Source organism: Lasiosphaeria miniovina, assembly GCF_030549165.1.
Source record: "Lasiosphaeria miniovina strain SMH2392-1A chromosome Unknown B0T26scaffold_4, whole genome shotgun sequence".
Classification (NCBI taxonomy): Eukaryota; Fungi; Ascomycota; class Sordariomycetes; order Sordariales; family Lasiosphaeriaceae; genus Lasiosphaeria; species Lasiosphaeria miniovina.
The window spans coordinates 616829-643058 of record NW_026848223.1 but is presented as its reverse complement, the minus strand read 5'-3'; the positions used below and the strand labels follow the sequence as shown (position 1 = coordinate 643058).

Below are 26230 nucleotides of genomic sequence, written 5' to 3'. Positions count from 1 at the left end.
CTGTGTCGCCGGGGAGCATGTCTTTATGGCTAATTCTGGTCAGCGAGGAATGCAGCGGTTGCTCCAGGTGCAGAGGCGCAATGTGGAGTGGGGCTAGTGTAGGGGCCGGGGGTGTGAGGGGCAGGCGCAGCACGACGCCGACGGGCAACCAAAGGAGGTGCATCCCTCTGCAGTGGACCAGGCTCGGGCTGCACTAGTTTCGAGCCATCTGAGCTGTCTTTAACGCGGATGATCGCTAGCTAAGTGAGACTGCACGACTAAGGTGCCTCTGTCTCTTCGGGTTTTGCTCCTCCCGTCCCGTGCAGATCAACGAAACCCCGGGACTTTAGACGCAAGCGACAAGGAGTCGTCAGCTTCCCTCCATCCCTCGGTCGATTCCTGTTTACCTAGAGTACCAAGTCTCTGGCCAAGAAACCGAAGCCAGCTGGCCAGTGTCTCCTTCCAAGGCTAAGGCAGGTAAGATTCTTGTTTCTGATAAGGCCATACGCAGGAAGGTGGGCTTAGAAGCAGGGACGGGACCCAGCAGCAGACTCGGGCGTTTCGGCAGGACGCTTCAAATAAGCCCCCCTCCACCCCTCTTCCCCCCTGTCTTCAAGTCCAAAAAGATGTGCATTCCACGGGTTGCTGTGTGCGCCCGAGCCAGGTGTAGGTACCTTGGTGGATAGTAGGAATTTCTTCTTCACGCTAGAACTGCCTTACAGTTAGTTCCTTTGAGGCCACGCTCCGTGCCGGATCCGTGGTCAGCGTCAACTCTCGTTTGCGTAGTTCTGGATAGTGCCTTGCCAAAAGACAGGGCGCCCTTCAAGGCAAGCACTGGCAGATATGCATGCATGTTCTCCATACAGGACTGTACATATGCACCCGAGGCAGGACAGGCAGGGCCGAGCTCACGTTGTTTGGGTTTTGCATGATCTCGGACTCCAATTGGTAGGGTGGGCTTTGCCCAGCAACACCGGATATTTCGTATCAGACTGCAAGCTTGCACACAGCGTCCACAGATGGCATGGGTGGGCGCTCAACGGCCCTGGCCAACCTGCCGACAAAAATGATTAGTATCAAGGCCCCTCAGGTAATCGGTACTGTACACGTGCAGAGTAGAGTCCCAGTCAAGACCCCCAATAGATGCGGAGAGCCTTCGTAATTGTGGATCGATGCAAGAGCTCCCCAAGGTTGCTCCTCCAAGGTGTTCGCCTCTTGCCCAGAGCCACTTTTCCAGCAGCATCCCGGTTGCGGTTGCGAGCAGCTCGGCTGTTTGCTACCCGGGTCCATTTGGCCCATCTCGTCTCCAATTCTGAAATCTCGATTCGCGAAGCCCTCTCGTTTGCATCGATTTCCAGTCCTGTCGGGCTCCTTCCTTGCTGCGCTGTCACTGGGGCATCTGGTTTGATGACGGCCACTCGCAGCCGCCCGTCGTATTAGTCGCGTTGGTCTGTTGTCCGGTGTCCTATGACGGCAGCGCTTGCCCTCTGGCTTCTAGCGCCCGCTAGCCAAGGAAACCGCTAAGTCGCTGAATGCACGCATGCAGGCCACTGCACGGGAACCCACCCTCTGACGCCAGGGCGATCGGCGCCCGCCCAGAGCTTATGCCCGCCACCGTCCGCTTTCTCAAAGCCGCCCAGCCCACGAGCCCACTTTTTGCGGCTGTACACGGTAGAAGAAAGGGGTCGATGGAGGCCCGGAGGAGGCGAGTGGGGCCTGCCGCGGTGACGCCCGGAGGCCCCTCCATGGATCAATCGTCAATCGTCAATCGTTCGCTGCAGTCTATTCTTAGCTTTGGACGACATTGCCTGCCGTACCTGCGGATCACAGATCCGTAACACTGCGCAAAACACCGCAATTGCTACGGTGCATGCTCTAACTCGACACCTACCGGCCTTGATATCCCGGACCTCGCCGCGCGTGGCCAATTGCTGGCGCCGAGGACGCTGGACACGAGGGTGAGAAGATGAGAAGAGACGGTGACGGATGTGGATAGAATACGAGCGGGAAATTTGCTGCCCTGCGGCCCGGTATATCCTCTATCGCACGCCGCGCCAGCAAGCAACAAGCATCATGGAATACAAATCTGCATACGCGCGTCGCAATGGGCCAACGTCTTCTCAGTCAATCAGACCCAAAGAGCGACCGACGGACGGTAGGCAAAGGATTCTTGCTTTTATTATTATCAGCAATGCAGTGTCAACAAATGCGGTGCAGGTCAGCTATATCATTGCATTGATGGCGCCATCCCCCTCCCTTTCACCACATGGACACATGCCAGGCATGTAGTACTGTGCATACCGATTTGCCGATTCAACACACAGACATGATGGAAGTCAGGCCCATCCAGTCGGCAACCAGGCAGCAGGTGGCAGTCGGCACGGACTCGTTTCCATCGCCCTCCGCCAGCAAACCCTTTGAGAAACTTCCTACCTGTTCTGGAAAGACCAAATCCTTCCCAGGTCCAAGGCCATCCTGTCAGCGCAAAGAGACGGAACTCAACCACCAACAGTCGCACAAGGGGGGCGGCGGTGAAAGACTGAAACCCGAGACAAGACTGCTGCTCACTTGTCTGCGGTTGCAACGCAAAAAGTGCGAGGCTTACGAGCATCTCTGCTTTGAATCGATATAACCCATGCGGGCTCTGGACGAGAATGGCAAGGAGAAAATTCCCAAGACGGGTCCGAAGTACGGAGTATGGCGTGACCAGCCTTTCTCGGAGCTGTGCACGAATCGCTTTATTTCCGTTCCCGTGTGCCGTTCCCGAGCCGTGAGACGTGTCGCAGTTGGGTGAGAAAAAAAACTGCACGGCACTAGTAGCAGGGTTAGGGTTGTACCAAAAGAATAACCCCTTTATTTTCATACCCATGATGTCTAGGTAGGTAGGTAAGTAAGGTAAGCACCTTGTCATATCCTATGTCTAGCAAAATGCTGTACGCTGGCTGACATCTGTGTCTCTATATCTGCATCACTGGCCCAAGAACTCTCTCATCTTCTTCAGCGCATCTTGTCTATATTCGTCGAGGTCCAAACTGAAAATGAAGGACCATCGACCGGCAAACGCCGCTCTCACCCTGGCCGGATCCAGGCCAACATCAGGGTTTTGCCCGCACATGATGGCACCAGTGCCCCGGCTCGAGTCGATAACCTGCTGGCAGCGCGGCCGCCGGACCACGTCAAAGGCCTTGAATGCGGCTTCGATGTCGGCTCGGCGTTTGACGTGGTCGTTGCCCAGGAGGAAGCCGAGGATCAGCGCGTCTTCAAAGGCCTGTCCTGCACCGGCGCCCTGCCACGGGGATGTCGCGTGGGCGGCGTCCCCGATGATGCAAACACGCCCGTTGGCGTACGTAGGAGTGGATTTGTGCTCCCATTGCGAGTAGCCCTGGGGATCCGCCTGGTCGAGGACAAGCTGCACGACAGTTTAATTAACTCTCTATCCAGATGAGACCAGACCTGAAAGGCTAACGTTTGGCGGGGACGGAGAAGCTCACATCTATTACCCCCTTCGCAATGGGCCCGTCAAGCCACGTGCGCAATGACTTGGTTAGACTTTCCAACGTCAGCGGGCGCTTCCTGTCCCGGGGCGCGTCTTTTTCCACCGCAGACACGACGCACTGCACCGTCGTCCCCGCGTCCAGGATGTCGTGCATGATAAACGCCCCGTCGCCCACCCAGCCGTACTGGCGGTGCACGTCGAAGTACTGCTCGCCGAGCGTGGCCTTGGCCTTGTCGAACGGCACCAGCACCCTACAGTCCCAGAACCCCGCCGGGGACGGGCCGTGCTCGGCGGCGGCGGCGGCGGCGGCGTCGCCGAGCACGAAGCTGCGCACCGAGCCAAAGATGCCGTCGGCGCCGATGACGGCGTCGAAGCGCTCGACGGTGCCGTCTTCGAAGCGGACTTGGTAGAGGCCGTCCTCTTCCTGCACCAAGGAGTTGAGTTTTTTGTTTGCGTGCAAGAGGTCCGGCGGCAGCGGCGCGAGCAGCTCGCGGAGCAGGGCCGCGCGATGCACGACCACGCCTGGGTCGCCGTGGCCCGCCAGGTCGATGATGATGGTCCCTGCTTCCGGCCCCGAGCCCTAAGAGACAAGATTTTCAGCTTCGGCAGGAGTCATGACATGGCTGCCGGGCGCTTGCTTACCAGCACGGCCCGGCTCGAGTTCATGGGGACGGCGCCAGCCCGTTCGAGCAGCTCTTTGGAGGAGGGCACGATGATCATCTCCAGGGCCTGCTGCGCGTTGGCCGACAGACCCACGGCGGCGCCGCGCTCCGAGAAGGTGGCCGAAGACTCGTAGACGTGCGCGTCGAGGTACGGGATGCGGAAGAGCGCGTTGGCGAGTGTGGCGCCCGCGAGACCGCCGCCGATGATGGCGATGCGGAACTTGTTGTCTCCCATGCTGAGGACTAATGTTGTGGGCGTCTGGCAGAGTCTGCAAGGCTATTAACAAGTGACTCCGGGGAGTGGTCTCTTTTAGGGGGAGGCGTTCGACTCCTCGTTGAGAAAAGGGGAGAAGTCAGAGCCCGATGCCCGAGACGTCACACACCGAGCCCGGCCGCTTCGTCGGCCGCCGCCAGTTGTATTCCCCTTGCTGTCTTCAATTCCGTCTTGATAATCACAACTACCACTATATATGAGGCAGGGGCCTGGCAAATGAAGGCCCAGGTCCTACCTGTGGCTGTGCCTTACGCAGATTAATCTACGGGCCCCCGGTTAGGCAGATTTGAGAGGGAGACTCAGCTCGAGGCATGGTAGCTAAATTATCTCACCTACAAAGCAGGAGCGGCGCGTGTGTCAACAGCTGCGATATGGCAATCCAGCAGATCAGGGGCACAGCAGACATTTGCCTGTTTTTTTTTGTCTCGGTAATTGCAATTCTTCTAGAAGAACCTCTGTTGGTCGCATGGGCCCGTTTCGCTTTCGAGCATGCCGCGTGCGCAACGCGGCTCACGCGGAGATATATATGCCCGCCCGACCTGTCTATCTAGGTAGGTACCAACGTCACTGACGCAACGAATCATGGAAAAGAACTAACCGGCGAACGCGAGGCAGACTGTTGAGATCGGGAAAGGGGGCTGCGGCAGGTATTTCCAGTGCAAGTGAATGTGACCGTATTCTGTTGCATGGAGAAACCACTACACGCATGCCAGCAGCCACGCTTCTACGCAAAGTCGCTTACATATCGTACATTCAACTCTCTATCTATCCAACCTGGAAGTGCCAGCCCGTTACCTAGCTACTAGTTCTATTCTATCCTAAACATCCTCCAGTGGTCTACGACTTCCCACATGCGGTGCCGCGGCGGCCTGCAGTTCGAGCGGGAATGGCTTACCGCTGTAAGCGCTGCCGACCGAAGCAGAGTAGTCAGAACTAGCACCCCAGTGGCCTGCCACAGCAGCCTGCTGGGGCTGGCAGTAGTATTTGTTGTTGCTGTTATTGCCACGGTGCGACACGGTGACGGTGGCCGTGTGCTTGAGCAGGATGGGCTGCTGGCTCGCGGCCTTGGCGTAGTGATGTGCATTAGTGTTGCCGTTGCCGTTGGCAGCCGACGAGGAGCCAAACGACGGCGACGACGTCTTGCCGCTGCCGCTGCCGCCCAGCCGCACCATGATCTTGACGCTGCGCAGCACCGACGCCCACGGCAGCTTGCGGAACAGCACCTGGAACACGGGCGCGCAGGCGGCCAGGATGCCCGTCCCGGCCTCGACCATGCCCCAGTATAGATACTCGGTGATGACGACTAGGAACTGTGTTAGTCTCTGTTTTTATTTGGGATTAAAAGGGGGGACGGGGACGGAGACGGGGACACAGACGGATCTGGTCGGCTTCGGGGTCGAACCCGAGGTACACCATCTGGATCGTCATGACGAGGCGGAGCAGCGAGGCTATGACGGTGCTGTGCGAGGATAGAGTTGTTCAATCAGATTCTAATGGCAACACGAGTTTTCTTTTAGGGTCAAGTACTGACACTGATCCGAGCAGAAACACGGCGCTGGCGGTGAGCTTGTTGGCTGTGGACAGTTTCAAGCGCCAGACCTGTGACGTTGTTAGCCTTTGTTGTTGTAACCCCCTACTTCACCAGGACGGACGAACGGACGGGCGGCCGGACAGACAGACAGACAGACAGACAGACAGACAGACAGACAGACAGACAGGCAGGCAGACAGACAGACAGACAGAGGAGACGGAAAGCTCACCAAGGGCGCCGGGATGCAGAAGATGACGACGTCCGTCACAACATTAGTAATGCACAGCGACAGGTCGACAAACATGGTGCCGGGGCAGTGGGAGTCGAGGTCGGCGGGCGAGCCGAAGAAGGCCCACAGGTCGAGGCGGCACTGGAAGAGGGTGGCGAGGAAGAAGGCAGCGGTCCACAGGGCGACGAGCAAGATGACGGCGGTGAGGAACACGTGCGTCTTGCTGGCCGTCGTGGTCGAGAAGATGCGGAAGTAAAAAAACAAAATGCTCAGCTTGACGCACCCCAGCGCCAGCGGCAGCATCAGCGTGAAGGCGAACTGCACCCGCATGGTCGCCGCCGTCTGCGCCGTTACCAGGCCCAACATGTCGCCTCCTGCGTAGTCCGCCGGGATGTCCAGCGTGTGCGCCAGCGCCTGCTGGGACACGCCGTAGAACATGACGCTGCCGATGCCGACCACCAGGAGCTTTTTTGCGTAATGTCAGCAACCAATCAAAATAGGCCCTCAACGTGGGAACAGCAAGGAACCTGCGTACTGTCGCGGGTATGATGAGCCAGTCGTCGGCTCGGAGGCCCTGCTTCTGTCTGTTGCGCGCCCAGAAACGCATCACGACAGAGACCACGTCGACGACGATAAGCACGGCGCCGGCGGCAATGACGTGGCCCGGCGTCTGGTAGTACGCCTGCGGGGGCGACATTGTGGGCGAGCCGGGGCAGGCAGGCGGGAGAGCAGTGATACCTGGGGGTAGCTCGGGGCTGGATCTGAGAGTCCTGACCTGGAGGCTCTGGGCCGCGTCTGACAATGGCAAACCATGCGGGGGATGATATGAGCCTGGCTGGCAAAGACATATAAACCCTATATGAGAGAAGGCTCCCAGAAGAGTATAGCGGCCCCGGGGGAGTGTTCCTGCGGGGATCGCCGCCTGGACTGGTTCGACCGGTATGGCCGCTGCGTCTTACCGCCGCAGAGTTAATTGCCTCTGACTTGACCTAGGCAGATTTCGTCGAGTTGTGCCACCGGACAAACTGCCGATGCTCACTTCGCTGGCTTCAGGGCCAGGTAGAGCCCAACTCCCTGCTTTGCGTCATGTAGGACCTCGGACCGGCTCTTGTCATGAAGTAGGCAGCTCGGGCAAGATGTTTGCTCCGACGAAAGGCATGTCCGCCCCGACACAGCTGTGTCAGGATTGCCGAATGCCATGCCGAGGCACAGCTGAGTCTTGTCGCTGTGCACAATAAACAAGGGGCCGAAGGCTGCCGATTAGGTGTGCGAGGGACGGGCCAAATGAATAGGCCCCAACCAGGAAATGCGCCCCGGGATGATATTGGCTTATCAGTGAGGTTGGGCACTGCGACTCCGTATTAGCTACGGCGTGTTCCATGATTGCGAATTGTGGTGCAATACATCCCATCCCGTAGCGCAGCTAATAACACGCACACGCGAGCACTTTAGCCGGGCTGGCCTGGCCCTTGAACATTCACATTCAAACAACCATCAGTGAGTGATGCAGGTTAATTCACGAATGAATTTGCAGTGGGTTCAACGCAAATGTTGGTCACCACGTAGGGGCACAACAAGAATCACTCGGGTGCCGATGAGCTGACAACAGAGATTTCACTTTGTTGCTCATGATCGGAGTTGACAGCGCTTTGAATTGTCTGCCCAAATAGATCTAAAAGTACAGAAAAGAAGGCTTCCTTATACTCGTTGAGAGAAGGCAGGGAAAGTGTTGTAATGAGCCCGAAATGAGGGCATTTCGAGGCCAAGAATGAAGGAAAAATAGAGAATCAAGTATAGAGGCATGCTAACCAGGGCCTGGAAAATGTGGTTCAATTCCATGAAAAGTGGGTCAATTCCAGGCGGCCACTTGTTTCCCTTGAAATTCAAACTCAACTACGAAAGACAAATAAGAGCTCAAACAAGCACACAAGCACACAAGCACACAAGCACAAAGCACACAAGCACAAAGCACACAAGCACAAAGCACACAAGCACACATCCAGTAATACTATAGACAGCCAGCCCTGCCACATACCCCATACCAAGTTCCTAACCCTCAAACCGGGGACGGACCGCAGGATTAGGCGAGACCATGCGGGCGCGGGCCCAGCCGTCGACGGAGCTCCACCGGGCGCACACGGCCTGGGCGCTGGTCGTGGCGACGGGGCGGTCGCGCGTCGGGTCGATCCAGGCGAACGAGTAGAGGGCCAGGTTGGCGTGGCACATGACGGTCAGCCGCAGCGACTCGATGCAGTGATCTATGCCAACAGCATTAGCTCGAGTTTTCCTGCTTTGGATCTTGGATGGAAACGGGATCACGCACCGAGGTGCGAGTGCAGGTACGCGTCCTCGGCGGCCGTGAGGTTGGGGTAGTAGCGGCTCTGGAAGACGAAATTGCGCAGCCGCCGCAGGCAGTGCAGCTCATGGTACACGGCGATCGTGGCCAGGTAGCCGCCGCCGCCGTCGGCCAGCGCGGCCATGGATTCGAACTTCTCGCCCGCGCGCTGCATCTCGGCGCGGCTGGCGCGGATCATGACCGCTAGTTTTTGTCAGGAGCACGGCGCTGGTTGTCTGTCTGTCTGTTCGTCTGTCTTGGGGGGTGAGACTCACGCCTGAGCAGCTCGTCCCACGCGTCGTCTTGTTCTTGCGACGGCGGGCCCGAGTAGCGGCTGAACTTGTGGTAGTCGAGCGACGTCTTGCCGCTCGTCTCGTACTCGATCGAGTCTTGGAGGGGCGCTTTGGTGTTGTGAGCGATGAAGCTGTAGTCAGCGTGCTGGCCGTCTCTCGGATTTGGATGGGCGCCTATGTGTCTTACACCATGTCTGCCCGCGGGTGCATGGCAGCAGGCCAGGATCCTCGCGCGTGCTCCTCCTTGCCCCCCACAGCAGCACCACTAGCAAGGTGATCAAGACATGGAGCGCGAAGCTGTACGCTTGCTCGCGAGTCACGGATCGTTTCTGGTTGTGGCGTGCTCGCAAGGGCGAGTCGAGGAGCTGTGGGCACTGCTCGGTGTCTGCGTCGAAGCTGGTAAGGTCGGTTGGCGACATGTTGACACTGCTCAGGACTTGAAAGGGTAGTTGTCGAGCAGCATGTGGTTAACGCATGTCGAGGCCGGCCGGCGGTAAACGATTCACGGCGAGTAATATGATTGATTGATTCAGGTAGATGCACACCGATTCTCCGACTAGGTAAGTCTCCGGACAGACTCCGAACCAAAACATCCCGATTTGCCGAGTTTGCCCTTTTGAAGCTGCGGGGTTGGCGAGGCATATGGAAGTAGGAACGCGGCGTGGTTCGTCCGTACGGGTGTCGTACCTAATGCTCGATGAAGGGTAATATAAAATAAAGCTCCCCTCCTTTGCAGCATGTGCCCAGGTGGACAGGCAAGTACCTATCCTTGTTGCTGAGCTTGCTTCCACTGGACAACATGCCACTTGCCGGAGCGGAGGGCCGTGGCACTGCATCCAGCGGCCTCGTCGGCCGATTGCCGGTTGGCATTGCAAGCTCGCTCATTGGCACCGAAACAGCTGCAACCAACTACGAGAGAGGAAAAATTATAAGAAGCCGGCCGAGGCCGATGTGTTGAAAGAAAGGCACGAGCCCGGCTCGACAAGTTGGCCACCACTACTTGAAGTTAGACCGGTAATACCGAGCCAGTTGCTTATTATTCACCCCCACCCAACCGTTAGAATGCATCTTAACAAGTACTTTGTCATCCTGCTCGCGCTTGTCGCTAACATGGCGGCGGCGGTGCCCCTGCCTAAAGGTGAGACTCACAATTACCACTTGGTCTTGTCTTGCAGCCATACCAGCATGATTGCTGACGTCTGTTCTCAAGACATCATCACGGAACCCTACAAGGACGGGGACGATGACAAGGACAAGGACAAGTGCAAGGAAGCTAACTTCCCGACTTTGGCTAAGGGACGTGTCAGCACGTGCTTCTTCTAGGGAGACGTCACTGCGGCGGTGGGGGAGTGGCTGCATGGGCTTTCTTTGTTGACGCCTTGGCTGGTAGGAGACTGGGCTGGAGGCGGCTTAGTTGGGTGCTACGTAGTACCTTGTTCACAGCACTTGGTTATCTGACAATTTCACGTGTTTAAACTGGCAATCTAGGTTCGTGAAACGTCTGGGATACTTACCTAAGTGGTCGGCCCTTGTCTTCGGCCTGACCGCTGTGTCTAGGGTGGGATTCTGGTCATTGGGGACTACTAGTTACGTCTCCTTGGAGAGATACGTCCTGGAGAGATACGTCCTGGAGAGATATCTCTAGGATGGATAATTAATTAATGGCCGAGCCTCTATAGATAGACTGCAATTTAGGTAGTTAATAAATTAAAAAAACGCTGCGTGGTTGCGGCTCAGCCTTAGTTAATACCCAGCATAGGGCGAGATCAATTTGGTAGAGGTTGCAAGACCTTTGCAGAGACACAATCCTCCCTGATAAACATTGGAAAGTGTCTATATAAATCAATCTCCGACAGGAAATGCCGAGACGCGAGGATCATGCCCCCTTTCACTCCTCTTTGTCCCATTTACTAGGACTCGGCACTTGACTAGACTGCCTGAGCTACTTACCTAGCTGAGGACCCCAGCCCAGTTTCTAATATGTACCGTTAAATTCACTTGGATGCTGCTATCCTTGTCCGCATCGGTTGCCACTTGTCCGAGAGGGCGTAGATCCATATTACCCCTTGTATTTGGAGCCTCGATTTCTACTTCTGATCCCCCACTCCCCAGCCTCTTCTCTAATTACTAGGTTGTCTTGAAAGTTAGGCCAAGTCAGACAAGCATGCCATGCCATGCCATGCCACCTGGTTGAATAAATCAGTCCTTGGCGCTGCAGACCAATCAACTGCCCTATAGCTCGCCCCTGACACTGACACCCTCCCTCATAACGGCTGAACGTGATACTACCTAGTGTTGTTATTGGAACAACGCGCCAGTCAGCCACGGAGGTGGCGGTGGTGGCGCATACACTAGCCACACAGGTGGCGGTGGAGGCGTAGGGCCTCCCCCCCCCCCCCCCCCGGATTTCCACATAAGTGGCCTACGGCCACCCCCTTCTAGATGCACAGACATCAACAATCAACACTTGAACCACCAGACTTCGGCGTGTTACGCCCTGTTGATTCCAGTACCGGTACCTGGTGATTCCAACACCTACATTCCCTTCTACAATCTCTCTAATCACCTCCGTATTTTTCTCTATTTGATCACTTGTCTTTTTTCCCTTCACGAATATCTACGTATGCTCCAGAACTCCATACTATAACTCCTGAGCCAAAGAAAATCAGGCCAGAGGGCATAAACCCAGACGACAACCTAATAGAAACAGCCATAAAAGATAATTTCACCAAGGATAAATCTAATATCGACAACCATCTTGTTTACAAAGAACCCGCCCCGATCTCTAAGCCGTAATACGCCAAGATAATAAATATACAGGTAGCGTCAATTACTAGTACTATATACTTATTAAGAACTTGGACTAATAAATATGTAAAACGGATATCATCCGCTGGTGCGGTATGGATTGGAACGGTGGTGGTGGTCGAAGTCGTGGCGAGGAGATGACTTTTTGGCATACCCTGACTGCTTGCCGGCTTTCCTGCGGTCGTGTCAGACTCCAATGATGACTGCTCCGTGCACCCCAAGCCGGCTCAGATGTGATAGCCACTGTTTCTAGCTCCATTGAAGCGTGAAATTTAGGATAGATCGGAGGCCTAGTTGCTGCTAACTTCGTTGCTGGGGTCTGGGTAGCGGTTCGAGGAGCTATCTCTCAAGACCCGTGGGAACTGAGGGGAAGATGGGTCGCTGCCTCTTGAAGGCTCAGCCGCACGCCAAACGTCACGCCACTCCACTGCCTCCCTGTATGCCAAGCCTCGGAGACCATACCACCTGTCGATATCTCTTGCCTTGACCACGCATCACACTAACAAGAATGGAGGGTTCCCCTGGCGGGTGTCATGGCCCGCCGAGGCCAAGTCGCCGACGACCTGCAGATGGACCACAAAAAGAGGCTGCTGGCTGACAACTGCAGCGCCGTGCGGGACTATGATAGTGTAGGCCCTGACTTCCTCCGTCAGCTAAACGAGCCGGGCTTCGCCCGTTGACGTTGGGGAAGACTGAGGGGCGTCGTCAGATACGGCGCCGATGGGTATTTTGTAAGGCATGATTTGGGCCAGCTCGTCTTGTGATCCTAGGTGCTTGGCGTCTCCGTTTGAAGCTGAGGCCTCAGCAGGCCTCTTCGAAAAGTTCCCTCGACTTGATACCCTTGGATGTATGTCGAAACCGGGCCCGCTGTAGGTGGCATCACGAGCAAGTCCGCCGCCGATTCTACCTACGGTGGCAACACTTAACACTCTTGGATGTATGTTGGACCTGGGCCCGCTGCGGTTATCTCGAGGCACACTGCCGCCGACTCCGCCGACTCCGCTAACTCCGCCGATGGCAGACGCTTTAGGGTGCGAGTCGTGGCTCATATTGCCCAGAAAATGTCTTTGCTGCTTAATTTTCTGTCGTTCTAGAGGAAGTCTATAGAGTTGTAAGCAGATGCGGCAGGATTATTTTAGTGGAGATGGGGTTAGGAGCCTGAACCTACTGTTGCTAGCCGTCTCGATGCGGAGCAACCGGTCGTACACACGATGATAAAGATTGCATGATAAGACCCGTGACGCGCGGCAGTGAGAGGGCGGTTGAAGCATCGCTGTCCGCTGGCTGTCCGGAAGCAGCTCCTTCCACAGTTTCATTCTGTTGTATCGGCGATCCTTCTCCCGTTAGTCACAGTCAAAGACAGGCTAGCTGCCACGAACCTGTACGTTTTCTCTTCAGGATCTGGGTCTAAGCTTCCATGAAATCCAGAGATTCGTCCTTCTTCATCTCGTCAAAGATCATACAGAACGCTTTGAGAGGTGGGAATTCATCATCGTCTGAATCATCGTCCGAGGACGGGCTGTCGTAGATGTCTCGGGTTGATATGGCCGCTCGAGTTAATCACGTAGCTTCCCGCCATCGTGGTTGTGAGACCTGAGAGGAAACTGTCGAGGAGATTCGGACTGCAGGAGCTGGGAGGTAAATTGCAAAGGAGATCTGCTAGGGGCCTCCCAATGGCGATGGTGGCTTATTTATATTCGTCCAGCCCGCTGCCCAGCTCCGCCCACAGTCCGTTGCCTAGAGCTCAGATGCCGCGTTACCTCAAATCGAAGCAAGTCGCCAGACCCCGGGGGGGAAACAGAAGACGAAGTCCTAATAGACGAAGCAGATGTCTGGCGCGATCTTGGCCCGAGGCACACGTCCACGGACCCACCATCCACTATCGTCGATACTCCGCGAAGCAGCCGGTGATCACGGGCACCAACCAACACATGCATAGTCGCTCAAGGTCAGCGACCTGCCAAGACTCTCCCCCTCTCTGTGACTCCTCACTGCCACGACCTGGCACGGCCGAGGCACACCGTGCTGACAATTCTGTCCCAGGGGTAGTGTTCTCCCGGTCGAGGCCGCGTCCTCGTATCGCCGGTCATCTGCAAGAGTCAGGTTTTTGTCTTCGTGGGCAGAACCAACAGACCACCAAGCTGCCGCCATCACCCTATCATGTTCTTACCAGGGCGCGCATGACCGCCCTTCTCTTGATGATCCTTGTCTTTTCCAGGACTTGAAACATCAAGTCATGTCTATCCTGTGAACCCAAGCGCTTAACGACGCATTTTGCCAACCCCTAGCTCCCTTGGGCGCCGGTCTGCCCTTTTCCTTCCACACAAGTATCCTCAAGAATCTCCTTGTTTCGTTACTGTCATCCCCATCAGAACCAAAGCCGATCCGAGACGCCACGCTGCCGTATCTAGGTTGGCAATCTGTCACCCGCCCGCGCCGAAGCAATTTCGCGCCTAAGCAGCCTGTCGGCGGCCGCCGCCGCAGGATGCGTCGAGCTGATCTTGGCTAGGAGCAGAGATGCGTGGGCCGCGGCCGAGGTCTTGATGCGGAGGGGCGTGGCGGGCGGAACGGTGCTGCCGCTTTGTTTCGACTCGGCCGGGTTTCCATCCGTGTCGTCTGGCACTTTTCTCGCAATCAGCGGCGTTTCTCCGCCCCCGAGCCGCAAGTAGGACGGGTCAACGCGCGATCCGCTGTCCTGCATGGCCAAGCTGAAGAGGCCCGAGATGCAGACGAAGTAGGGGATGAGGCAGGAGACGCGCCGCAACGTGAAGAGGTCGTCGTAGGACTGCACGAGGGCCAGGATCGATTGCGTGGCCTGCATGGAGATCTCGTGGGGCCGCATGTCTGAGTCGACTTCGAGGCCGACGAACGGCTGGATCGCGCAGAGGAGACAGAAATGGTAGAACATACTAATTACATCCGTCAGACTGGGGCCGAAACCGAATAGCCTTCGGGACTGTTTGTATTTGTATTTGTTTTTGAATTAGAAGAAACGGTGGGGGACTCGGTATGTGGCTTACTGAACAAAAAGCACAAAGGGCGTTCTTCCGCTCTCCGAATCGAAAAGAGTGAAGAAGTCGTTATACCAGTTGAGACAACTAGTATACGTGCTCACTATCTCGGTCGAGGCAGCTTCGACGTCTTTTCGCGCGGCGGTGGAGATTTTGTAGACCAGCTCGGTCAGCTGGAAAATCTTGGCTGCCATAAGTTGGAGCAACTCGACGCTGTGGGCTTCTTTGGCGAGGTCTATGTTGGTCTCTTCATCAACGATCTAGCGATTTATGTCCCACACGTTGACTAGTCGAACGTCAACAGAGAGGGTGACTTACTGGGTCGCATGGCGCCTCTCCACTCGCTCTTGCCTCCGCTGCTGCGAGACACTTGATCCAAGTATATCAGATCGTCTTGATCTTTGTTGTTGAGTACATTCAATGTCCGTCCGGTTACCAGGGAAAGAATCCTGTCCATCATAAGCGACAATCAGACAAGAGAACTCTTGAGACTTACCGGACTAGGGTTATAGCGCCACAGTACGTGGTGGCTCGTACTCGGGCATGTAGTTCCTCTTCCTCGCCATCCAATGGCATGCGTTGACAAAGGTCCATGATGCTCGTGACGCAAACCTCGGCCAGTTCCTGGGCTTCTGCCTCTCTTCCACAGCGCAACTGGTAGAGGGCGAGGATCCCGAGCGCCTGGATATCAGGAAGCGCATCTGGCTGCCCTCCTTGGCGAAAATCCGACTGGGCCTCTTCGAAGAAAGTCTGGCTTCCTACCCACCCTGAAGGTAGAAGGCCGCTGCTGTCATTGTTTTCGTTAACCAGACAAGTGGCCAGTGCTAGGATGGCGTGCACCAGGGCTGGCGAGCAGAACCGGCTTGACCCGTGTTCAAAGTCGTGCAGGAAAAGATCGGTGCAGAGGAGACAGAATGGGAGGTAGTCAGAGGTGAGAACGACGTCGACCAGATGGCGTATATGCGCCGTGGTCCAGCCTGTGCGTGTCCATGTGTCGACACGAGAGTGCGAGGCGTATGCGTCAAGCGGCAGCGGCGGGAGAGACAAGACTGTTGACGGCGCTGAGATGGCCGAGGCTGGGTCAGATGCCGAGCCAGCGTTGGGGAAAGGGACGGCACGAGATGACCTCCACGACATCAGATGGTCGAAGCAACTCGCTCGAGGGCGGGATGCAAGGTATGCGCCCTCGGAATCAGGGCTGATGACGGAGCCCGAGTAGTACTGCCAACTTGGTGGTGGTGGGAGGCTTGAAGCAGGGCTGTAGGCCGGACCAGAGCCAGAGCCTGGGGCAGAAGCTGAAGGGGTAGGGGAGGGATCTGATTCTTGAACTTCTTGACCGAAGCGTCTCAAGACGTCAGCCCGAGACATGGAGCCGTCGATGAGGGCTTGAAGAACTCTCTTGCAGACTTGTGCATCCTGAATGGATGCCAAGGCAACTAGGACGTTGTCTGTGTCATGGCTGCGCTTGCTCAAGCGGTCCTTCTCGGCACGAAGCTCGTCTTTTGATTCTCGGCGTGTGTGGTCGTACTCGCAAGTCTGCTGGGCCTCGTCGCACCTCCGACACGGTGTTTTGCCATCGCACTGCGAGCAACTCACAAGGTTAGTAGGCTGTTGACTGCCAAGGTGATATTTGAAGAGCACTGAGCAAAGATGTTGTGGCTGCACATGAAGGGACCAAGGCCAGAGGCTAGTGGAGTTCTAGACCGAGACCAAAAAGAGCTCATTGTCATGTTTTTTTTTGCACATTATATTTCTTTTTTCTTCTTTTTTGTGTTCTTTTTTGTCTTGTGGAAGAGGTTTGATTGAGAATGCCATGATTACTTTCGACCGTTTCTTTCGGCAGCGCTGACAGGCTGTTCGTGTTTGGGCTCTCGAAGTCATACTGTGTAAAGTAAGCTTGTGACAGCTTGGCTGGACCCTCTTGCTTGGGCTTGGAGTGGTCAGCCGTGCAGCGGCGTGCAGTCTGGACACTGGACTGTGGAGCGTCGATGAACGTCGATGAGCGCGTAGATCTCGATCTAGACCCGACGACTGTGGGAAAAAATGCAGGAGCTGCCACCACTACGGTCGCTACCTTGGGTGCCTGCGTGTATTTTAATTGAGTGCCCAGCCAAGGCAGCCCTGCTTTCCTTCCCGTCGCGGGCAAGGCAGGATTGCAGAAAGACCCCGTCAAATGACGTCACACCTTGACGTCACTGCCTGCAGCGCAATAAAATTCCGTATTGCAGTTCATCGCGTCCTACTCATGGTTCGTTTGCGAATCCGATTCGGTATCCCTATAAAATTCCAGCACTCTGTGCGATGCAAAGAATGAAATTCAGCAGAATTTGGTGGCCGAACTAATTATCGGGACATTATATACTAGTTATGAGCTACCGGCCCGCCCCCTCGGGTTGCGGCAGCTTAGATCTCGGTCTAAAGTCGCTCAATCTGTAAAGCTTATTACAACTTCCATGCCTTTGTCTCATCTCGTTCTTTCACTTTCTCCTTCCTTTGTCATTTATTCTCTTAGTTCTGGAAATTCGGCATGATTACCTGTGGCTCGTTGCGAAGTCATACTCTCGAACTCAAATTATGAGTTTCCTAGTTAAATATCGCGTACATATGAGAACGGAGACTCTCTCATTCTCTGATAAATGTACATTGCAAAACATGGCGGGTCGTACATGCTGCAAGGCCTGGCTTCATTCAGAGTCGCATACTCGATTCTGGCAGCACCCTTTTGTGTAGAGTTGGGCAACTAATTCAGGTAGCAGTTCCACCACTTGACAAACACCAAGAGAGGGGTCGTATGAGTTGAAAACATGCCATATTTTGCTTGTGCGAGTTAAAGCAGTGTCACCAACGGGTTTCACGGTGCAAGCTCGGTCATTGAAAATCATTCCTTGTCATTCATCGTCGTTCATTGGCAGTCGGGCCAGTGGAGGCTTAATTTGCTCGTGTCGCTTCGCCTGTGTATGTCTCATCGTTACAAGACGAACATCTCATAGCACAAGTGAGCTCGGGATATTTTCCTCGTGTTTGTATGAGCACTTGCCGGTGAATTCATCTCTCGCGTTGACTTCTTAACCAACCGAAACCGAAACGATCGTTACTCGACACAACCCAATTTTTGGTAGATCAGGATAGATACACTGGATCCCATCACGTTTAAGGATAAGGCCGGCCTCTCCATCAACACTTACCGACAGATAAAGGTAACATCCGCGCACCATATCTATCACTGACATGATGTTGAAGGAGCTCCTAATAGTTTTCTTGATTGGCGGTGCCGCTGCCACCGCCGACGACGGACCCTTGGCCCCCGACGGCATTACCCCCACACCCCCACTATTTCACTTCGAAGGGCTTCAAGCTGATCTGCAACGTCACGGACCCGACTAACGACCCGGACCTCGCCAAAGTCGCCCGTGGGTAAGAGATCGAGGGCTTTCATGTGGAGCCGGATTCAACCGTGCTATATCTGTGACTACCTGTGACTAGCTTCTTCAACGACCAAAATATCTTCTTCCAGATCCAAAGCTTCGAGGTCAATTACGAAAGGAACTGGAAGGAGAGAAAGTTCAAATGCTGCGTTATTGAGTGGAGTCAATTGACGACTGGCTGGCAGCTGCCAAAATGCGAATGCAGGGGTCGAGGTCAAAACAAACATCAGTTTTCTGGCGCAGGATTGGGTTTTTCATCCCACGTTAATTAATGTTATTTTACTAATTCGGATGACTTGTAACTAAATCTCAGTATGAACCATTTCGTTTTTCCTCGCCTCGAAGTCGAAGTTGGTTTGCAGGCAGCTCCAACAACGCGCGAAATGGAACCACCCACTAGGGCAACGCTTTCCGAAAAAGGACAAGCCTCTCGGCTTGTGATGGAGCTAACTGACGACCCCTGGAAGTGGAAGCTCGCTCTGAGTCGATCCCCAGCTCTCTGCAGACACCACCAAAATCTCCCGATTTGGGCCTTGTCTTGGCTTCACCAACATCGCATAAAAAAAAAAAGAAAGCAGAAGGAAAATGGGCCACCAATCCGGCGAGGAGAAACGGCTGGCATGTTGGTTTGGAGGAACGAAAGAGGCATGGCCTCTCTCTCAGTCTGCGGCCCAGCGGCAGCAAGCGCGGGCGCAGCGCAGCATAGCAGTCAAGCCGTCAGAGCGTCCATGGCATCCTCGGCTTTGACCGCGGCTCCGCGGCGCCTAGTCTGTTCGTTGGAATGGAGATGCACAGCGCCTCACGGCGCCTCTCTTCCCACAGCAGAGCACCACCAGTGTCTCATCAGCTGCCTCTCCCTCGGCTGTCTGAAGCTTCTCCTTCTTTTCCCCTGACTTTATTTTGCCGTGAAAGCCTGGAAAACATGTCTGCAGGTAGCACAACACAGAAGAAGCAGACGCCCAAGACGGCCATTGTCATTGGTATGTCCAACTTCGTCACCCATTTATTTCCTTTGTTGATGTCTGACATGCATACCTTCGTCCAGGCGCTGGGACCGGTGGCATCGCCATTGCCGCCCGCCTTGCCAAGGCCGGGCTTGCAGTCACGGTGCTGGAGAAGAACTCGTTCACGGGCGGCCGCTGCAGTCTGTTCACCACCGAGGCGGGCTTCCGCTTCGACCAGGGCCCGTCGTTGCTGCTGCTCCCTGGCCTCTTCCACGAGGCCTTTGCCGACCTCAACACCACCCTCAAGGACGAGGGCGTCGAGCTCCTGCAATGCACGCCCAACTACGACGTCCGTCTTGCTCCCGCCTGTCCAGCTGCTCTCCCCGGCGATGGACCCCCACCCAACTCCCATTTGACTGACAGCCTATCTAGATCTGGTTCGCCGATGGCGAAGTCTTCCGCAGCAGCACCGACACGGCGGCAATGAAGCGCGAGATTGAGCGCTTCGAGGGACCAGACGGCTTCCAGCGCTACCTGACCTGGATGGCCGAGGCGCACGGGCACTACGAGACCAGCCTGCGGCAGATCCTTCACCGCAACTTCACGTCGGTCGCCCAGATGGCCGGCCCGCGTTTCGTGGCGGCCGGCATCGGCCTGCACCCGCTCGAGAGCATCTGGAGCCGCGCGGGCCGGTACTTCTGGACCGACCGGCTGCGCCGCGTGTTCACCTTTGCCACCATGTACATGGGCATGAGCCCCTTCGACGCGCCGAGTACGTACAGCCTGCTGCAGTACACGGAGCTCGCCGAGGGCATATGGTATCCGCGCGGCGGCTTCCACAAGGTGCTGGAGGCCCTCGAGCGCGTGGGCCGCGGCCTCGGCGTCAAGTACCGCCTCAACGCCCCCGTGACGCGTATCCTGGCCCGCAGCGACGGCGCCAGGGCCACGGGCGTCGAGCTGGCGGGCGGCGAAACTCTCGAGGCTGACCTGGTCGTCGTCAACGCCGACCTGGTCTACGCCTACAGCAACCTGTTCCCCCAACAGGGCGCCGTGGGGGAGAAGACTGCGCGCTATGCCAAAGACCTCCAGAAACGCGACGCCTCGTGCTCTTCTATCTCGTTTTACTGGAGCTTTTCTAAGAAGTTGCCCCAGCTCGGCACCCACAATATCTTCCTGGCCGACGAGTATAAGGCCTCGTTTGACGTCATCTTTCAGGACAAGTCACTGCCTGACAACCCCAGCTTTGTGAGTACCAATACGGTGTGTCCTATCCACATCTATTTTCTGACTGAAAACAGTACATCAACGTGCCGAGCCGGATCGACCCGTCGGCGGCGCCGGCCGGGTGCGACGCCGTGATCGCGCTCGTTCCCGTGGGACACCTAACATCAGCACCCGAGTCCGCGCCGCAAGACTGGCCGGCGCTCGTAGCGAAGGCGCGGGCGGCAGTCCTCGCCATCGTGCAGGCGCGGACGCGGTGTGAGGCGCTCGCGCCGCTGATTACGCACGAGATCGTTAACACGCCTAACACGTGGCGCGACAAGTTCAACCTCGACCGCGGCGCTATCCTAGGGCTGTCGCACAACTTCCTTAACGTGCTGGCGTTCCGGCCGCGCACGCGCGCCGAGGGCCTCGCGGGCGCGTATTTCGTCGGTGCCAGCACGCACCCCGGCACCGGCGTGCCCATCGTGCTCGCCGGCGCCAAGATCACGGCTGAGCAGATCCTCAAGGACCACGGCATGGCCATTCCCTGGGAGCGGGCGGCTGCTGCTGCTGGTGGTCGTGGGACTTCTTCGCCTTCTGGCGTTGTTGCTGGTGAAGGGGGCAGCCGCCGCCGAGTCCGGGTGAGTTCGTTGGACCAGATCCGCCCGCCGCTTTGGGTGTCTGATATGAATCTGCTGCTGGGCGGAATCATCGGGGCCTTGGTGCTGCTGCTGTTGCTTGTTGCAGGACCATCGTCGCTCCCGGCCTCGTTCCTCGGAGATTGGTGATTGATGGATGACCAACTTCGATGGCGGAGCAAGTAGACCGTAATTGCATTCTTGAAGTGATACGAATTATATAGGACAGCACCTCGAATCATAGACAGACACACTAGACAGACGCTCTGGATTTAGCTAGCTAGCTACGCATTTACACATCTATACAGACATCCTGTTACCACACAATCAATCTCGTCTCTTTCCGGATCAGATCACATACACTCATAGTCTGGCTGGAAGCTGGAGACCAGAAACACACGAGACGAATTCAATTTTATGATCTGGACAATGCCTTGTTCGGACGAAACCATACACACCCAAGCAACCCAAAATGCCGTCCCGCCTTTTTCCGCTAATGCCAGTTATCAGCCCAATGCCCAGCCCCAACACAGGCGTACAAAATACCGAGAGAGTAAAATGGCAAAAAAGACCTTGCCATCCTGTGATAATGCAAGGATCCATAAAGTTCAAAGTCATCATCCCATAGAATAGACTCGCTCCTCTTGTCTTTCCCCACGAAGCTTTCTTTCGCATTGCCGACGGCCTCTTCTCCGCTGACTAACTGACTGACTTCTTCCATCCCTTCCTTCTCCCACATCGCGTCATTAGCTTTAGAATAAAAAGAAACCAGAAAGATACAAGAATTAAGATTCCGGCTATGCAGCAGATAATTGGTACGGCATACATCCTACGGGTTGTCATCCATCGCTCTGCCAAGCATTAACCCGTATATAAGCACGGATCTACCGCTACCACAGAACTCGCATCTTGTCAATACAGCCAAGTTGACCCGGTTTCCGGGCGCTTCAGGCTTGCTTTAATCGTCATCGTCAAAGATCTGGTACGTGTTCTGGAGGATGGTCTCCACGACGCGGACTTGCCAGCCCGCGTCCGAGATATTGGCGCCGGGCGCCGTGCCCATGAGCGTCGGGCCAAAGACAATGGCGAGATTCTGGCCGCTCATGCGGTTGGTGCCCGAATTGTCCATGACACGGTGCAGGTGCAGAGTGAGTGCACGGAGGGTAGCGTAGTTGGGGTCTGGCAGGCTATTGATGATGGCGTGTAGCGAATCACGGCGGAGAATATCGTCTTCGTTTTCTAAAGTTTCACCCTTGTCAGACCGGAGAAGACTAAGTTAGAAGTAGGAGACTCGGCTTACTGGCTGCTTCAACAAAGGCCGCGTAGTGCTCTTGGGTCAGGAGCGGATCAGTCAGATCTCGGAAGAACTGCTTGAGCAGACCTGCTACGCTGTTCACATCATGGAAGAAATTTTCAGGATTCCGGAAGTCAAGATTGGTAGATCCAGAGTCTGAGAAGGGCCGTCGTGTTAGCTATTACTCGGGGGAAAATGGGACAGGCTGACATACTCGTATCGAAAAGAGTCTTGAGCTTGTTGACGTGTGGTACCGAACCTGACAGCCGGTAGATGCCCTCGACGCCAAGGCCAAAGAGGTCTACAGCCTGGATGCACTGGTAAACAACCATGGGCACTGCCAATCCATCTCGCTCATAAAGCCTGGAGAGAGAAAGGCCGAAAACCGGGCGAGACGGTGCTATTTGTGGCGCCGCTGGCGGTGACTGGGCGCGGGATTGGCCGGGACCCATAACCGGGCCGTTGGGTGGGTTGGACTGCAGGGGGTTGGACTGGTGGGGATTTGACAGAAGTGGGTTCGAGACCGGAACTGCTTGTTGGGGAGGAGGTTGGCCGTAAGATAGTTGCTGTGGAGGGGATTGATATGATTGCTGAGTTGGTGGTGCCTGCTGGAACTGCTGGAATTGCTGAGGTGGCTGGGATTGCTGGGGTGGCGAGGTTTGGAATGAGAGAGCTCCCAGCTGCGGAGGGCCTTGAGAGCCGCTGGCGATTGGTGCACCGTTGAATCTCGAGTTGGCCATCTGGGACTGCTGCTGGTTGGTGGAGCCCCGAGGAGCCCCGTACATTTGGCCAGAGGGGCCATTGTTTTGACTAGAGATGCTGCTGTGGCTGAAGTTCCTCTCATGCTGCGGCTGCGAGGAGGGTCGCTGGCCAGCGCCAACCATGTTTGGCGCATAAGGAAGCCCCATCCCTTGGTTTGGCGAAGTGAGGGGAGAATCTGCAAATGTGCTAGACCTTGAATTCATAGAGCCCTGGAACATATGCGGCTGTGACGGCTGCTGGCCAGGCCCTTGTTGCATGGGGTTCAGTGCTGTTGGAACCCTGTTCTGTTGGTCGAGCAGCTAGAAGTGTGCATATGTTAGCTCGGTGCTAAAGAAAGGCCCGAGGACGATAATACATACGGCATTGTGCTCATATTTAATCGGCCCCGTCCGCGGCGGCAGCCTGGCGTGGTGGCCACTGATATAGTCGTTCAAGTCCTTCTCGTTGTTGATTGCGAGGACGCATTCTCGTAAGCTGCGCGCTTCTGGCCCATTCTTGAGGGGGCTTATGCTCAGGCCGTTGCTGAGGAGGAGCTTCTCGTTGTACGACGCTGCAACAACCTTTGGTCAGTCTCGAGCGTTGGTCCAGCAGTTGGCCGCGATCTAGACGTACCAAACTTTTGCATCTGCAAAACGACTCCAGAGTCGCACTCCTTCACAGTATCTTGCAGTGCTTTCACCGTCTCAGGCCTAGTCCTCGACACCAACTCGGCACGTTCAGTCTGCGCGGCCTGCACCTTGCCCAAGTAATCTTGGTCAGCAGCTTGGGCCTTTCGCAGCAGATCTTCCTCGTGCTGCGCCGCCGACTTGGGCCCCTTGAAGCCGAACATCTTGCCTCCTTGCCGGCCGCTAGTGTCGCCGGTGCGGGCACGGTCGTACTCCTCGGCCAGTAAGTCGTATTTCGCCTTGGACTTGCGCATGGCAGCCTCGAACTCGGCCACGCGCTGCTCGGCTGCGAGGCCATTCTGCTTCCAGCCCTTGCGCGACTTCTCAGCAATGGAGGCCAACTCCACCAGGTCCTCGTGCATCTGGTGTAGGGACATGGCGAACTGCGACCCGTTGTCCGCCATGCGCTCGTGGATGGTCATCATATCCTCGTAGGCCTTTGCGAAACTGCCGCCTCTGTGCTCGGTGCGCTGGATGCTTTCCTGCGACATCCTGCAAAGCTTCTTGAGCCCGTTCGCGTGCTCTTCCTCAAGGGTCGCACGCTTCTTGAGGAAGAGAGCAAACTCCTGTGCGCGAGAAGTGGTGTTAGCGGGAGACGGATCTGGACAACGAGCCGCAGCAATTGATGCGCAGGGCGAATGGGGGAGCAAGAAATTGAGCATACCTTGGCTGAGGCGATGCTCTGCTTCAGTCTGTTGAGCATGGCAGAAATGCCGATCTGCCACAGTTGGAGTCAGCACCAAAGGCGGTCGTCGACAGACGCTGCCGTTGTAGGCGCCAAGGGCCCCTTGGAAGCTGCGAACCTCTGAAGTCAAGACATCTTGCACCTGGCTCTTGATCTCGTCGCTGGGCGGTGTCGTCGTGGGCGGACTTGCGACACCAGCGTTTCCGACTGCCTGCCCTCCTCCATTTTCGGCCGTTCCGTCGCCCAGAGACATTGTGACAGCGAAGAGAGCCTATGATTAGAAATTTACGGCCAATCGTCCGCCCCGTCGACTATCGTGCGTGGTTGGGGATGGAGTGGTGTTGTCGGTGGTTTTGGACTCTCGGAGGCCGGGAGTGGAGCAATCGGTGGGCGAAGTTCGATGTTGTCCGAGCATTACGTATGTTCGATGGCGGCGCGGTCAGCAAGCCAACAGAAAAAAAAAATAAGAGAGATGGAATGGGCGCGTGCTAATCCTGCTGGGCAGTCGCTGTCGGGTCGGGCTGCCGCGTTTTCGTACCTAATTAAAGCGCCGCAATTCCCGTTGGCCAGCGGCACAATTTCGGTACTGTACTGTATATACCTGCCCTACCCAGCTTGGACCGACGGATTACAGCACACCGTTAGGCACCCTCGGCACCCCATATGCTGCGAACCAGGACGGAAAATCTGGGCTGACACCAATACCGAAAGGCTCTTACGTCATGCACCTCTGGAAATATTCATCCGGCTAGGCATTTTTTGAATTCTTCAGCTCGCCCTCGAAGATGTTCACGCATCCCCCCATTGTTGATCTCACAAACGCAACAGCTCATCAGAACGCGGGATACTTCAGCCTGTCGCCGATGAGGCCAGAACAGACCACCCTCATGAACCACTTTGCAGACGAGGTGGTGCCTGATTCGGAGCGTTTGCCAGGTCCAGGTCCCGTGCAGAGCCGAGCTGTGTCATCCCGTCACAGAGGGTCAGAGATGGCATGCTGCGCATGAACTGCTGCAGTTTCAACACCTGCCTGTGTCGACAACGCCAGAACCAGAACCATAATAGGTAACGGGATCGCCTGGCGCTCGCGCTCGAACCTCCAATCCGGGTCCTGCCCGCCGACGGGAACCGAATGGGAAAACACACGGGGAGAATTCTCTTTTAGCTCTTCAACCTTGGCCAACCCTTAGTAGCAATCATTCATTAACCATGGACCGTCGTCCCCCAGCGCGTGGTACTTATTTTGGTCCCCCCCCCCCCTGATGGAACGGCCAAGCTTTCTCCCAGGTCTTCTCCAGCAAACAAACCCACGCAGGTGGTTTCCCGGACCGGGAAATGTAACGGTCCTTTTTGACCCCGTCTCATCTCTCTCGTTGTCGGTCTGTCTCCGTACGAATCTTCCAACTTTTAGAATAGCCCCTCCCCCTCGTCCTTGCAGTAGTAGCGCCAAGGTACAGCAGGGCCTTGACATGCAGTTCCCCGGCACAAACCGTCGCTCATCTGAACGTCGGGATGCAATGCCCAGGCCCGGGCAAGGTGCAGCAGCACAGACCGAGCGAGCTTCGCGGTCGAGGGGCTTGAATGTATCAGGAGAGTGAGGAAAGTTGCATGGAGAACATTCAGGCCACTGACAGTGGGCGAAACCGACCCATTGTATGCAGCCGTTCCCGCCTCTCAAAACACCGTGCGTTATGCTCAGAGGAGAGAGATGCAGGAGACGCGGGGCTCTAGGGGTGCGTGGGGGCAAGAGTATCTCTGAAAGGTAGTAAAAATTGCACCTGACCAACTAGAAGATTGTCTTGATAATACCGACTCCGATTGAGGCTCCACGAGAGCCAGACCAAGTCTCAACTCCGAGGCTTTGAACACGGGGGGACACAACGACCAGCGGTAGGTCCGAGATATTCTACTTAGACCGGGGAGCAATTGGTCGCGTGTCCCCCAGAGATCACCTCTTCATACAATCCAATCCCTAATCCCTGAATGTTTGTTGGCG

The 26230-nt window shown here is 56.0% G+C and overlaps 9 protein-coding genes across 9 annotated transcripts; 2 read left to right on the top strand and 7 right to left on the bottom strand.

Annotated features, from left to right (window-relative positions):
• Positions 1-2011: 2011 nt before the first annotated feature.
• Positions 2012-3189, bottom strand: B0T26DRAFT_270465 (uncharacterized protein). The gene has a single exon (XM_060434098.1). The coding sequence runs from the start codon at positions 2888-2890 to the stop codon at positions 2207-2209; it is 684 nt and encodes a 227-aa protein (XP_060295720.1). The 5' UTR covers positions 2891-3189; the 3' UTR covers positions 2012-2206.
• Positions 2948-4372, bottom strand: B0T26DRAFT_645322 (uncharacterized protein; the record flags this gene model as incomplete). Its single annotated transcript, XM_060437707.1, has 3 exons — positions 2948-3388; positions 3459-4055; positions 4118-4372. 3 exons carry the CDS (start codon positions 4370-4372, stop codon positions 2948-2950), a joined length of 1293 nt encoding a protein of 430 aa, XP_060295719.1.
• An 857-nt stretch (positions 4373-5229) lies between these two features.
• On the bottom strand, positions 5230-6868 carry B0T26DRAFT_853581 (uncharacterized protein; the record flags this gene model as incomplete). The annotated part of the gene is made up of 5 exons (XM_060447670.1): positions 5230-5714; positions 5788-5870; positions 5943-6010; positions 6172-6636; positions 6707-6868. The coding sequence occupies 5 exons, from the start codon at positions 6866-6868 to the stop codon at positions 5230-5232; spliced, it is 1263 nt and encodes a 420-aa protein (XP_060295718.1).
• Positions 6869-8220: 1352 nt separating this feature from the next.
• B0T26DRAFT_871541 (uncharacterized protein) lies at positions 8221-9305 on the bottom strand (the record flags this gene model as incomplete). Its single annotated transcript, XM_060447933.1, has 4 exons — positions 8987-9305; positions 8782-8907; positions 8495-8710; positions 8221-8429 (listed from the first exon to the last, which is right to left on the bottom strand). Exons 1-4 carry the CDS (start codon positions 9216-9218, stop codon positions 8221-8223), a joined length of 783 nt encoding a protein of 260 aa, XP_060295717.1. The 5' UTR covers positions 9219-9305.
• Positions 9306-9861: 556 nt separating this feature from the next.
• On the top strand, positions 9862-10122 carry B0T26DRAFT_751065 (uncharacterized protein; the record flags this gene model as incomplete). Its single annotated transcript, XM_060445324.1, has 2 exons — positions 9862-9937; positions 10010-10122. The coding sequence occupies 2 exons, from the start codon at positions 9862-9864 to the stop codon at positions 10120-10122; spliced, it is 189 nt and encodes a 62-aa protein (XP_060295716.1).
• A 3892-nt stretch (positions 10123-14014) lies between these two features.
• B0T26DRAFT_740538 (uncharacterized protein) lies at positions 14015-17262 on the bottom strand (the record flags this gene model as incomplete). The annotated part of the gene is made up of 6 exons (XM_060443855.1): positions 14015-14516; positions 14628-14865; positions 14937-15067; positions 15115-16199; positions 16440-16500; positions 17231-17262. 6 exons carry the CDS (start codon positions 17260-17262, stop codon positions 14015-14017), a joined length of 2049 nt encoding a protein of 682 aa, XP_060295715.1.
• Positions 17263-18965: 1703 nt separating this feature from the next.
• B0T26DRAFT_751063 (uncharacterized protein) lies at positions 18966-20978 on the top strand (the record flags this gene model as incomplete). Its single annotated transcript, XM_060445323.1, has 4 exons — positions 18966-19023; positions 19089-19336; positions 19420-20232; positions 20286-20978. The coding sequence occupies 4 exons, from the start codon at positions 18966-18968 to the stop codon at positions 20976-20978; spliced, it is 1812 nt and encodes a 603-aa protein (XP_060295714.1).
• Positions 20979-21084: 106 nt separating this feature from the next.
• On the bottom strand, positions 21085-21694 carry B0T26DRAFT_270168 (uncharacterized protein). The gene is made up of 2 exons (XM_060434097.1): positions 21655-21694; positions 21085-21555 (listed from the first exon to the last, which is right to left on the bottom strand). Exon 2 carries the CDS (start codon positions 21501-21503, stop codon positions 21192-21194), a length of 312 nt encoding a protein of 103 aa, XP_060295713.1. The 5' UTR covers positions 21504-21555; positions 21655-21694; the 3' UTR covers positions 21085-21191.
• A 92-nt stretch (positions 21695-21786) lies between these two features.
• Positions 21787-24487, bottom strand: B0T26DRAFT_644849 (uncharacterized protein; the record flags this gene model as incomplete). Its single annotated transcript, XM_060437664.1, has 7 exons — positions 21787-22067; positions 22129-22278; positions 22337-23183; positions 23244-23434; positions 23497-24115; positions 24214-24267; positions 24353-24487. 7 exons carry the CDS (start codon positions 24485-24487, stop codon positions 21787-21789), a joined length of 2277 nt encoding a protein of 758 aa, XP_060295712.1.
• Positions 24488-26230: the final 1743 nt, after the last annotated feature.

What these genes read in the sequence shown, in the direction of transcription:
- B0T26DRAFT_270465 (XM_060434098.1), bottom strand. Translation starts at nt 2,890, where the DNA reads ATGACAAGGTGCTTACCTTACTTACCTACCTACCTAGACATCATGGGT.
- B0T26DRAFT_270168 (XM_060434097.1), bottom strand. Translation starts at nt 21,503, where the DNA reads ATGCGAAAGAAAGCTTCGTGGGGAAAGACAAGAGGAGCGAGTCTATTC.